Source organism: Sinocyclocheilus anshuiensis, unplaced genomic scaffold (genome assembly GCF_001515605.1).
Source record: "Sinocyclocheilus anshuiensis isolate Anshui unplaced genomic scaffold, SAMN03320099.WGS_v1.1 scaffold579, whole genome shotgun sequence".
Classification (NCBI taxonomy): domain Eukaryota; kingdom Metazoa; phylum Chordata; class Actinopteri; order Cypriniformes; family Cyprinidae; genus Sinocyclocheilus; species Sinocyclocheilus anshuiensis.
In genome coordinates, this window is record NW_015551075.1 from 3475376 (window position 1) to 3489066 (window position 13691).

At 34.3% G+C, this 13691-nt stretch overlaps 1 protein-coding gene across 2 annotated transcripts in view; it reads left to right on the top strand.

Moving 5' to 3' along the window:
* Positions 1 to 13341, top strand: part of LOC107662305 (multiple C2 and transmembrane domain-containing protein 2-like) — a 24922-nt gene extending 11581 nt beyond the window's left edge. For both annotated transcript variants that reach the window (XM_016452290.1, XM_016452291.1), the window contains 18 exons: positions 4001 to 4143; positions 4242 to 4318; positions 4399 to 4510; positions 5370 to 5537; positions 5690 to 5820; positions 7363 to 7549; positions 7917 to 8010; positions 8114 to 8216; positions 8764 to 8866; positions 8988 to 9089; positions 9909 to 9983; positions 10048 to 10167; positions 10592 to 10705; positions 10982 to 11023; positions 11125 to 11234; positions 11925 to 12034; positions 12185 to 12282; positions 12811 to 13341. In XM_016452290.1, the coding sequence (XP_016307776.1) occupies positions 4001 to 4143; positions 4242 to 4318; positions 4399 to 4510; positions 5370 to 5537; positions 5690 to 5820; positions 7363 to 7549; positions 7917 to 8010; positions 8114 to 8216; positions 8764 to 8866; positions 8988 to 9089; positions 9909 to 9983; positions 10048 to 10167; positions 10592 to 10705; positions 10982 to 11023; positions 11125 to 11234; positions 11925 to 12034; positions 12185 to 12282; positions 12811 to 12879 (1958 nt within the window). In that variant the 3' untranslated portion in view covers positions 12880 to 13341. The remainder of the gene's footprint in view (positions 1 to 4000; positions 4144 to 4241; positions 4319 to 4398; positions 4511 to 5369; positions 5538 to 5689; positions 5821 to 7362; positions 7550 to 7916; positions 8011 to 8113; positions 8217 to 8763; positions 8867 to 8987; positions 9090 to 9908; positions 9984 to 10047; positions 10168 to 10591; positions 10706 to 10981; positions 11024 to 11124; positions 11235 to 11924; positions 12035 to 12184; positions 12283 to 12810) is intronic.
* The last annotated feature ends 350 nt before the right edge of the window (positions 13342 to 13691 follow it).

Here is a 13691-nt window from a genome sequence, read left to right on the forward strand (position 1 = left end):
ACGTGGTAAGGTTTCACAGAATAAAACAGAGCAAATAAAGTGTAATGACTAATTAATAAAAACAGCATTCTTCCACCAAACAGTGTAGTTCCTCAGAAACAGTTGTAGTTCCAACAAAGTGGTTGCCGAGCAACACACAGAAGTAAGCGAAGGTGTATGTTTGTAGTGTAATTTACAACAGCTTCGAACGCGGCTCAACCAATCAGAATCAAGGACCGGAACTATCCGTTTTATAATAGTGAATTAACCAATAGCAGGAGTTTAGGGCAGGATTATTTGTAATAACCCATTTAGCAGGGAATTGACTTCTTTTTTTCGAATGAACAGAGGGTGGAAACTCGTTATTTTCAAATCATTAGTTTTGCAGTTCTGTTGAGTACCAGTAGTGGTATAGAGATTATACAGTACACTTCACCTTTAATTATATTAAATATAAATAAAAAATGATAAAGTGAAAGTATGAATGCTAGCAAACATTTCAAATGATCAACCGGCTTCGACCGTGACGGTGTTACTAGCCTTTAAATGAACTTAATCACTCTTTAATCACTCAGTTTTGCTTTAGTTGACTGCATTAACACCGGAACGTGTGCATTACTTTCATACTTGAGCCAGCATTCCTCCCAGCACATTCAAACCTGTCTGCAGCCACACCTGCATAGATGCAAGACACACCTTGAACCTTCAAAACACACTATTGACTTTACTGGCATGAGATGAGGCACTCGTCTAAGACATGGAAAAACACAGACAGGTGGAGACTAGGATATGCATTGGTATACTTCCTCTTCCCCAGTTTATTTACTGCTTTTTATTGTGTCTGTATTGCGTCATTGCTACGTGGCTCATTGAACAAGCTCTTTTCCTGTTTATAAGTCTGTATTTTGCTGTAATTTCATGATGTTTTCTTAAGAAGGTGACACCAGTCCTGATTGTTAAAAGAATTTTAATTTAGAAAAAGAATGTTCGAAAGATTAGCATACTGTTACTGACCTTTTTCCTCTTCGTTTATTGACTGTTTTCAAAGGAGTGTCTATTATATAATAGAGCAACTTGAGATTTTACAGTCAGTGTTTGCACGCATGCCTTTATTGTAGATGATTTATTCACATATCATATTGCCGTTTTAAAGTCAACATGAATTGCTGATTGCAACTCATTTGACTTTTGTAATGAATATCGGTAAACAGGATATTCATATATACAGTACAAAGGTTTGGTTTGCGGTCGGTGTTTTTGAAATAAGTCTGTTATGCTCACCAAGGCTGAATTTATTTGATCAAAAATACAATGAAAACAATAATAAGGTGTAATATTATTACAATTTAAAACAACTTTTAATATATATATATATACACAGTGGGTACGGAAAGTATTCAGACCCCCTTCAATTTTTCACTCTTTGTTGCACAAAGAACTTGTATGAAGATTTTTCCATCTACAGATTTTTCCCCAACCTTCTTTTCTCTGTAAATTAAGGGTGCACACTATTGCTAAAAAACACAATCACTACTTAGCAGTCAGATGTCCGTACGCACAAAGGCACAGATCCCTAAACCAGACCTTATCTGCAGATGAAACTTTTTTTTTTTTTTAGAAGCATTTTTTTTTATTTTAACTAGCACCTCATGACTACACCACGTTATGTACGAGAAGCTGCAAAGACACAGGCGCAAGTGGAGTGTACAAAACATGGTGACATTAATTTTTAAGTAAATATAATGGGCGATATATTGCGTCACTAAATGTATTGAGGTCATGTACATATATTGCGCGATAAGTCGATATATTGATTATTGCGACGGGCATATTTATAATTTATTCCTGTCCAAAGCTGAATTTCCAGCAGCCATTACTCCACTGTAATAAATACAATTTGATTTCAGATAAATATGCATTAATAGCAAGTACTGATTATTTAATCACAGTTAGACCAGGAACAATGTATAAAGGGAGTATATAGGTTGCTTTTGAATATTTTTAAAGTGATAGTTCACCGAAAAATTGTTCCAAACCTGTATGAGTTTCTTTCTTCTGCTGAACACAAAAGAAAATATTTTGAAGAATGAAACTCATACAGGTTTTACAACAACTTAAGATTGAGTAAATGATGACTGAATTTTAATTTTTGGGTGAACTATCCCTTTAAGTGTGGTGGATGAAGGGGCAAACCAGGCAGTAACTGAGGACGGGACTTACTACATGCCCCCCTCTACTGGTGGAACAGGGTTAGTAAGCAAGGCAGGTTGCTTAGTATCCCCTTTACAGCCTTGTTAAAGGCCCTATTTTGTATCTATCATTTTTATAGCAGTGGACCCTACCAGAAGTAGTAGCATGTTGCAGCTTTTCTTTCTCTTTCAAAATGATAGTCTTCAGGAAACTGGCTGGTTTTGCCTCATGCACTGATGTTGCACTTAAGTATTAACCACATCCTTGTCAGAGGCAAACCCACACACATGACTAAACTAACTGAGTTTACTAAACATGTCATCTGATTGAAGGGAAAATGATAGGGACTGCACTTGTTTGCACCAAGTACTCATAGCTCACTGAAAGGTTATGAAAGACGTTATCTTGAATGAATACCTTAGGTACCATGTTTATTGGTCAGTGACAAATTACTGTCTGAATTGACAAATGTTTTAAAATCTTCTTTAGATACAAATGTTCCAAGTTTGCTATCTTTGGTTTCATATGATTTTGACATATTTTGATTAGTAACTTAAGTGTCATTGGTAATAAATTTCATGTGATATAACCATCATGTTAAATGTAATATATTTTGTTTGCACATTGAATACACATGAGAGTAGGCATCTTGATCATTCTTTGTATGAATGTTTTCAAATTTAAGACCTGTTTAAGACGGGTAAGACCGATTTTACTATACATTTGAGTTATTTTTAGTATGCATTTTGACATTTCCTTGGGGTTATTCCTTTTGACATTTCAAGCTGAACTAACTTATTGTGCCATAAAAGGTCATATTGATTTTTCTTAAGACGTGACATACCGTATCATGTGGGTCTACGGGGGTCCTCTCTGTGATGTCATTTCCTGTTTTATGGTTTTGTTGTCATGTAACAAAACGGCCTTCTTGTTGGTTGTATTATACTGACATAGTTTGGTGCACATGTTTGTTCAAATATTAGTAAGATTTTAAAGGGAGGGGGCGTTATAATGAATTTGCCAAATTACTTTAATAAAACTGTAAAAATGTAATTAAAAAATTAAAAATATGACTCTCTAATGCTCACCAAGGCTGCATTTATTTGATACCGTAAAACAGTAATATTGTGAAATATTAATACAATTTAAAATAACTGTTTTCTATTTAAATATATTTTAAAATATAATTTATTCCTCTGATGCAAAGCTGAATTTCCAGCATCAATACTCCAGTCTTCAGTGTCACATGATCCTTCAGAAATCATTCTAATATGCTGATTTAGTGCTCGAGAAACCTTTTTTATTACTATCAATGCTGGAAACAGTTTTGCTGCTTAATATTTTTGTGGAAGCCGTGATACATGATTTTCTTTGATGAATGAAATGTTCAAAAGAACAGCATTTATTTGAAATTAATAAATTTACTGACCCCAAAACTTTTGAACAGTAGTGTAGTCTTCGTGGTAGAGCGTTGTTTTTAAGCCATTGCTTATGAGAATTACATTTTCTTTTATTTCTATATTGGAAAATAGAAATGAGCTCCTAATACATGCAGAGACTAGAGCTAAGAAATATTGGTAACACTTTATTTTAAGGTGTCCTTGTTACACGTTACATGTACTTACTATTATAATATCAATTAATTATGCATAATTACATGCATGTAACCCTATGCCAAACCCTAACCTTATAGTAAGTACATGTAGTTAATTAATATTACACAGTACTTAAATGTTTAATTACACTGTAACAAGGACACCTTAAAATAAAGTGTAACCAAAACATTTAAGCAAATTTGCAGATGGTCAGTAAAAGACCACTCTCTCCATAGGCACAAGTGATCCGTATGTGAAATTCAAGCTGGACGGGAAGACCTTGTACAAAAGCAAAGTGGTGTATAAGAATCTCAATCCTGTCTGGAATGAGTCCTTCTCCTTCCCGATCCGCAGCCTGGACCAGAAACTTTTCATCAAGGTACACGTTTACTTTGCTGTGGCATACATGCATTAGCTTTCACATCACGCCAAGATACCTACAGGTAGATTAAACAGTCCCATTCGTTGATTGTTCAGGTTTATGATCGAGATCTGACAACGGATGACTTCATGGGGTCCTGCGGTGTTGAGCTGAATAAACTGGAACTTGAAAAGTAGGTCAACTTGAAATGTTCGTATTAAAGGTCAAACCAGAAGTGTGGTTCCTGATGCTTTTGTTCTGTCTGTTGTACAGGAACAGCGAGATGGTGCTTCCATTAGATGACCCCAACAGCCTGGAGGACGATATGGGTGTCATAGTCATCGATATCTGCTTATCTGTGAGGGACAGCAAAAACAAAAAACACGTAAGCAACTTTATGAATTATGAAGCTAACTAACTCGGCTAACTAAATGTTTGCTGCTTATGTATTCACAATATTCATTTCTACTGTGAAGAGATGGGCCCAAAGGAAAAAAAGGAGCCTCACGGTGAGATGGATTAGATTTAAATTACGTCTAATCGTTTACTAATTGATTTTTTTTATTCTAGAGTGGTTGTGTCCGCGCTTTCTCATGAATTTATCCAAACACTTCCTGTAATAATATATTCAAAGCAAGTGATTCACAAACAATGATCCTGCTGTTTCATCTGGGCCAGTCTGTATGTTAATCTGCATGCAAATAACACAATGAAGATTAAAACTAACCTAATTCACAATCAATATAACAGTGGTTCTCAACTTTTTTTTGCACATCAAATGTTTCCTGCTCTCGGCAGCCAATAATTCACCACAGAAAGCACACTGTGGTTGGCACAAACCATTGCAAGCAGCAACTTGTAATTATTATTATTAGTCTGGGTCATGGCTTCTTATATCTTGCATAATGTTTTTCATGGTTTTTGAGAATGAGGCCACAACCTGTCCATGCTGGCATCAGCCTAAAATGACTTGCTTTTACCAAGTGACAGAAATACTGTAGAGTTTAATTGGATTCGTGACCTTTGACGTTGTCAAAAAAGTTAATACGTTTATTTATTTAGCTAGATTAACTATGCATGATTATATCATGCATTTTATTATTTGCACTTACTATTTTTTCTTTCCCTGCTGTCTGAACAGAACTGCAACCCACGAACGATAGTTGAGAACCACTGCAATATAATCCAGAAACTTAACATAAGAGTTCTCAATATCACATTGCAATATTTTTATTGATCCTCAGGGAAGTACAACAGAGGATAACAAGCGTCTCACGGAGTCTATGAAGAAGAGTCAACTCTGGACCAGGGTATATACCATCACTCTGGTGGAGGGGCGGGACTTACCACTGGACGGACAGGGGGACGTGTTTGTTCGCTTTAAACTGGGAGAGCAGAAATATAAAAGCAAGGTATTTACTGAGAAGCATCAGGATGACTTGTTTAGCTCTTCACTGATGTAAAGTCCTTAACTTCATTTAAATATTAGAATTTCAAGATTAAAAAGGAGTAGCAATGCAGCTTTTCTGCAGTAAGGGCTGTAAGTTTGTCTTCATCTTCACAGAGTCAAGTGAAGAAGGTCAACACACAGTGGAGAGAAAGATTTGACTTCAACCAGTTCCCTGATGCGTCCAGCCTTCTAGAGATTGAAGTGGTGGGAAAAGAGGGGTGGAGATATGAGGAGTGTTACGGACAGTGAGTTTGAGATTTTTGAAACACAAGTTAAGTTTTATTTACAGAAGCTGGCGTAATATCAGTTACATCTGAAAATGAGTCTTATGTTGTTTATTTCACAGTTTACAGTAAGGTGCTGGAAGTGGAAGCAAGGGCAAATAAATAAGTGTTAAAATAAAGTATCGCTCGAAGACTTTATACCTTGTGGCATGAGACTAGATTTATAGAATCCCTGTAAAACCCTGTCTTTCCAAAGTTATACAGTATCTAATATTTCAACTCCTGCCATGACTAAATAAAACCAGTAAATACACATTGCAGGGATACTAGGATATGTATTAGTTTGATTCAGCAAGGATGCATTAAATTGATCAAAAGTGACTTAAAGACTTTTGCAATGTTACAAAAAATTATATTTTAACTTTTGTTTTAACTTCTTTTGAACTTTATATCATCAAAGAATCCAGAAAAAAGTTTCCACAGAAATGTTAAGCAGCACAACTGTTTTCAACAATGATAATAATAATAATATTTAAAAAAAAGTTTGTGGGTCAGTAATATTTCTTTTTAAAGAAATTATTTTTTTCAGCAAGGACGCATTAATTAAAAATTGAAAATAGACATGTGTAATGTTCAAACAAATGCTGTTCTTTTAAACTTTATCAAAGTTTTCTTAAAAAAAAAAAGGTTTCATCTGTTTTCAGCATTGACAATAATAAGAGTTTCTTTAGCACCAAATCAACATATTAGAATGATTTCTGAAGGATCATGTGATACATAAATTAGACTTTAAAATATTTTTTAATAAAAAAGGTATTTTAAATTGAAATATCATTTCACAATATTACAGTTTGTTGTGAGCATAAGAGACTTCTTTCAAAAACATTTCCATCTCCAGACATTTTTAAAAGTAGTTCAAATAGTAGCAGATCAAATATTTTCAAACCATATTTTTAGTAATTAATATGAGGTTTAACAGAAACACAAATACATGTTTGCTTATAAACTTTCAGTGTGTAAACCTGTGTACATTGAGTGTTTTTTGTTTTTTTTTAAAAAGAGAGAGATGAGTTTGAAATGATTTTCTGAGGTAAACAACACTGCCACAAATGCTGTCAATAGAGCTTAAAGCAGCACTATGTAACTTGTGGCGCTCTAGCGGTTAATAAACAGAACTGCACACATCCCGCAAGAAGAACATTCCAACCGGAGCTACTTCTCTAAGTTTATGTCTATGGCGATTCACGCAGGTATGTGTTACTCCGCAGCGGTGACGACCCGACCAGGCTGCAATAGTCCAAATATAAGTACTTATTATAAGTGTACCGTAGTGATTCGGAATAAGACAAAAACGCGGTTTGGAAGATGAATTCATGATGTACTCGCTCATTATATACATTTTGCAAATTTTGAACACAGAAAAAGTTACATAGTGCTGCTTTAACTGAATCAAACCTAGAACATTCAACTCAAAAGACTTTCTCAGGGAAATAATTTCCTGTTTGTAAAGATGTCTTGCTGGGTTTGTGTTCAAGGCCTTGTGTGTCTGTGTGCACATTGCAGGTGTGAGATTGACTTGTCTGGGTTGCCATTGAATGAATCCACACTGTTTACATGTGAGCTGGACCCGGGCCGAGGCAGGGTGGTGTTCCTCGTCACTCCCATTCCCTGCACTGGAGCTTCCATCACGGATCTCGTCGCCCCTCCGCTGGAAGAGCCTCATGAGAGACAAAATATGCTGGTTAAATATGTATGTTATACTGATTACGACAGTGCTTCCTTATGCATGCTACAGAGTGTATACTGCATACTAGTGCTGGGCGGTATGACCAAAAATGTATATCACGGTATTTTTCAAAATTATACCGGTTTCACGTTAAATGACGGTATTTTTTTTTCATGCATGACCGGGTGTTAACCATATTTTCTACTGATTGAGAGAGGAAATACTGCAGTATATTGACTTAGAATGCCCTATTTTACTGTCATGACTGAATACTGTCAAAAAATACCACACTAAATAGTGACTAAACACGACCCCTTTTAATACATGTTAACCAGGAGTCACTCTCATTTATAATCGCGGCATCGTCTGATAAAATCAACATTCTCGGCAGAGTTTCAGGAACTCCCTGAAGGACTTGAGAGATATTGGTTTTCTTCAGGTTAAAGTGATCAAGGCCACTGACCTCATGGCTGCTGATCTAAACGGTATTATATATTATTTGTTCATTACACAATAAACTTTTTTTAGTCATGAGCATGGGTGTGAGTATCAACAACCACATTCACTGAATCTTCTGTATATTTTTAGGAAAGAGTGACCCATTTTGTGTTCTGGAATTGGGAAACAACCGGCTGCAGACCCACACCATATACAAAACCCTCAACCCTGAGTGGAATAAAGTCTTTACATTGTCAGTATCACCATAACTTTATTAATGTACACTACTGTTCAAAACTTTAGGGTCGGTAAGATTAATATAAATTTTTTACCAAGGAAGCATTAAATTGATAGTCACAGACACAGTAGACATTTATAATTTATAAAAGATTTATATTTCAAATAAACACTGCTCTTTTGAACTATATATGCATCAAAGAATCTTGAATTTTTTTTATCATGGTATCCAGAAAAAGCTAAAATAATAAAAGCTAATAATATTTCTTAAGCACCAAATCAGCATATTTGAATGGTTTCTGAAGGATAACGTAACACTGAAGACTGATAATTCAGCTTTATCATCACATCAATAAAGTATATTTTATAATAGAATAATATTACTGAAAATGTATAATATTACTGTTCTTACTGTATTTTTGATTAAATAAATGCAGCCTTGGTAAGCATAAGAGACTTCTTTCCAAAACGTAAAAAAAAAATATTTTGAACAGTGATCAGTGTCAACTCTATATTTGTATGAAATTAATAGCGAAATTTATTTAATTTGTCTTTATGCCCAGCCCAGTAAAAGACATTCATGAGGTTCTGGAAGTGACTGTGTTTGATGAGGATGGAGACAAAGCCCCAGATTTCTTGGGGAAGGTGGCCCTTCCTTTACTCTCAGTAAGTGCATATTTTATCTTAACATTTAGAACAATGGTGTGAGAAACATCTTAATTGAATTGGAATTGATATATTCATATGTTTGAATTTTGTTTAATGTTTTTTTTTTTTATTGCAACAGATACGTAACGGTCAGCAGGTTGCTTGTTCTCTAAGGAAAGAGAATTTGGGAGGACTGTCTAAAGGAACCATAGTACTGGAGCTGGAAGTCATTTACAATTCTGTGAGTCTTGACTGATGACAACAAAGAGATTATGCCTTTATTCAATAGTTCAATATGATCAGCCAAGCAGAATATGACAGTAGCCAAGTCACATTTAATTATATAGCACATTATACAATAAACAGCTTCACATTCACATACATATATAAATATCATATGTGACCCTGGAGCACAAAACCAGTCTTAAGTCGCTGGGGTATATTTGTAGCAATAGCCAAAAAAACATTGTATGGGTCAAAATTATTGATTTTTCTTTTATGCCAAAAATCATTGTAAGTAAAGATCATGTTCCATGAAGATATTTTGTAAATTTCCTACTGTAAATATATTCAAACTTACTTTTTGATTAGTAATATGCATTGCTAAGAACTTAATTTGGACAACTTTAAAGGCGATTTTCTCAATATTTTCCAGAACTTATTCCAGATTTTCAAATAGTTGTATCTCAGCCAAATATTGTCCTATCCTAACAAACCATACATCAATGGAAAGCTTATTAATTCAGCTTTCATATGATGTATAAATCTCAATTTCGAGAAATGTACCCTTATGACTGGTTTTGTGGTCCAGGGTCACATATATAAATAACAGTGTTCATGTTGTAAAATTCATCAGATATGAAACAAATTTAATTTCAGGTATAAAGCAGCACTACAGAAGATAATAGTGTCATTATTTAGCTCAAAAATACTGAGCTGAGATACATTTTCAGCACCTGATGTACTGTATATTCTTGTGTATAAAGAATCTGTCAAATATTTCATATGCTCAGATACTGGATATTTAATAGTTTGTTTGTTTGTTCAATGCCATGGCCAGATCAAAGCAAGCATCAAGACCTTCACGCCTAGAGAACAGAAGTTTATGGAGGACAATGCCAAGTTTTCTAAGAAGGTATGACGTTGAGTTGGGTAACATCCACAAAGAAAAAAATAACTAACTAACTAACTACCAACAGGTTCTTGCCAGAAATGTTATTCGCGTGAGGAACCTTTATCGCGCCGTGTGTCACGTCAATCAGTTCATCAAGAGCTGTTTCCAGTGGGAAAGTGTGCAGAGGAGCATCATAGCATTTCTGGTGAGACTCGTTTTTCATTCATTCATTCAGTGAGTCAGTCAATTCAGGATTGTTTAATTTAATTTTTGTGGTATTATGTGATTTGGAAATCGTTTGTTACTTTTATAGCAGCTTACCTTACAGATAAGACTTATGGTGCCAGATAGTATCAAATGGTAATAATTCAATACCATGGTATTACTATATTCAAATACTCTGGTGTTCGTAAAAGGTAGGCCTGTTTCAAAGAATAAAATGGTAGTACCTTGGGACCATGTCCAGTAAAAATGCAACTAGTTTTTTATATACCTTCTAGCCTAACTCATATTTGCAATCGCGAACTGTTAAGAGAAGCATTGGGATTATGTAACTACATGACAAATATGTGACCCTTCATTAGTCAAAGTCTTCATGAAGCCTAAATCCTGCATGTGTTTTCCTTCAGGTCTTTGTTGTTACAGTGTGGTACTGGGATTTCTACATGCTGCCCTTGTTCATGGTCCTTCTCGTCGTATGGAACTATCTCCAGATCGCCTCTGAGAGAGTCACCAGAGATCTAGTGGGTCCATTTTTGATAAATTGCACATTTTAGTAAAACTCCAGATAACCAGCTTGTGTTGCCTTTGATTGCAGAATATCAACCAGAGTAAGGATCTAGTTAAGCATTTGTTTTAGTGGTCTGATACTGACTAAAGATAGACTGACATGAATTGGCAAAGATTGCATATTTACGATATGTATTGTTATCTCAAGATATAATTTAATGACCTTAATGTTTTAAGGTCTTGTTAACTTTCATTTTAAAATGTTTAAATATAAAGCCATTCCTTTGCAGGACACCATGGAGTTATATGAAGAAGAAGATGAAGATGAAAAGGTACAATTCTTTCCTATTCCGAATATTACTAAATTCCTTTATTACAGTAAATAAGCATGATATTTTATGTTCTTGGTCTTTTGAAATGTTTCTTCTTGTAGGAATCTGAAAGAAAAGGTCTGATGGAGAAAATTCACATGGTTCAAGAGATTGTCATTACGGTCCAGAACCTTCTGGAGGAGATTGCATGCTTTGGAGAAAGAATAAAGAAGTATGTGTTGTTTTCACCCCTTTATTAAGTATCATGTTTGTAAATTTGTAATGGATATTAAGATAATTGCATGATATGCACACTACTTTTCAAATGTTTTGGAGTTAGTAAGATTTTTCAATATTTTTGAAATAAGTCTGATATGTTCCCTGTGACTGTGTTTATATAATGTATTTGATAAATAATTTATTTAATAAAAAAACAGCATTATTGTGAAATGGTAAACTTTTTAATGGTGGTGTGTATATAGGTTAGTAAAATTTCATCAAAGCAACTGTAATGCACAGATTTATGCTGAAGCTTTTTGCAGTATTTACTCAATGTTGAATGATTTGTAATGACTGAAATGGTACGTTATCCACTGGCAAGGCTGTCTGTTTATTTTGAAACTGAACCAAAGGGGAACTACAACTTCTGTTAAACAATTAAAGCACGCACAACTATTGTTAAACAACATTAATCAGAAGAGACTAATAATAGCCACTTTATCAGCCTTGCTGATATATCTATATATATATGATATAAGTCAGTGAACTAGCATTCAGACAGTACATATATTAAAATGAATTCATGCACATTACCACTGATGCACAGTATTTGAAGGGATAAACTCTTATGGAAAGATGACAACATTAAATCATGGTACTCGTTGTAAAACTGCAACATCTTTTTTTTTTCTTCTCTCTGTAGTACGTTCAACTGGTCAGTGCCGTTCTTGTCTAATCTGGCCTTCCTGGTTCTCATCATGGCTACGGTGATCACTTACTTTATTCCAGTACGCTACATTATTTTATTATGGGGTAAGACAACAGCTCTGTTACTCTCCAACAATGGAATATGTTTTTCTTTCAAATCAGTAAAGCCGTTGAACTCGAAGCAAATTTAAGACAAATATTGAAGTTCCTTGAAGTTATCAGTAGAGATTGGTCATAATTATGTTCATTTTTTAGGTATACATAAATTCACAAAGAAACTGCGCAGTCCATATGCCATTGAAAACAATGAGGTGATGGATTTCCTCTCCAGAGTGCCTTCAGATGTCCAAATGGTAATTACAACAGAAAAAAAATATTTATAGTGTCAGGTGGAGTTGTCAGAATGGTCTATAAACTTTTTAGCTTTTTTATAAAATCTTGTAATGTAATATTTTTTTTTCTGTATGAATGAGGCTATTGGCTAAAATTGTATATAATTCATTTAATTTAAATTGTTTTTGTTTTTTTTGCTAAATTATACCAATATAGTTATTTATAATATACAATATAATTTAAAGTTTAGCAAACAAGTCCATTTTAAAATGAGATTGTACACCTAAATAATTGAAGTTCTTTTATTCTACATACTAATATTCAACACAATAATGAACACTTCTCTTACTTACCTCAGACTTTGCATAGCGGTTGTTTAAGAAGTTGAATAAGAGCTGGTGAAATTTAACAAAAAAAATGTTATTACTTAGTGCACCTTTAAAAACATTTTATATGTCTGAAATTGGATGACTACATGCTCTGCCTTTTCTCAGTTTGCTTATTTGTCTGGAAGCTTTTCATGTCTTGAATTCTTCTTGTTTATTCAGACACAGTACACTGAACTGAGTACCTGTAGTGCTCACAGTCCTTACAGGAGAAAAAGAGCATCTCCATAGACACTATAGAATGAAAAGGCTGGTCTCCTGAGAACATTCTCTGAAGGTGCCAGGACTCGACGGCCAGGGAATGATTTCAGCATGTACTTAAGAAGGTGAATTGCAGTTGATCTGCTTATTTTATTTGAGTGAACTGAAATCATCAGATGGTCCGGTCTTTACTGCTGGGTCGTGCTGAAGCACCGTGCTTAATAACACAGAAACATATTATTAACACTCCATACAGCTGCAGCTCTGTTGCATTGAGGGATGAAGAAATGTGACCAAGATAAACTGTATGGTTAAAGTATATAACTACAGATGCAATGGCTAAACGACACCATGTACAGTATGAGTGCAATTCAGTGTAATGGTTTGCTATTTTAAACTTGATGCATTTCTTTATTTTGTCTTGTGAGACTTGTAAAAATATGTTTTTGTAAAGTCTCGTTTTATACAAGCCACTTATTTTTGTTGAACTGAACTTATAATGTAACATAACATGTTCCATATGTGGTTTAGTTTTATTTTGTGCATATATTGTTTTAAAGTCTTTTTAATCTATCACTTACATTTTAATTATTGCAGAGAGAAAAAAATCACAATGCATGAAACTGAATACATTTTTTAAGTGCCTTTGACAAACTCTAGGTGTAAAAAAAAATTATCCCGTCAAAGTTTGCCTTTTTGTGCAATATAAGGTTCTAGACATTGCTTAAGAGCAGTAATTGTAGATTTAAAAAAAAAAAAATGCAAGTACACTTCTGATTTGTTTTTTTACAGATTGACCTCTGCTCACATGGATATATTACAGATGTTGTCAAATGAGTATT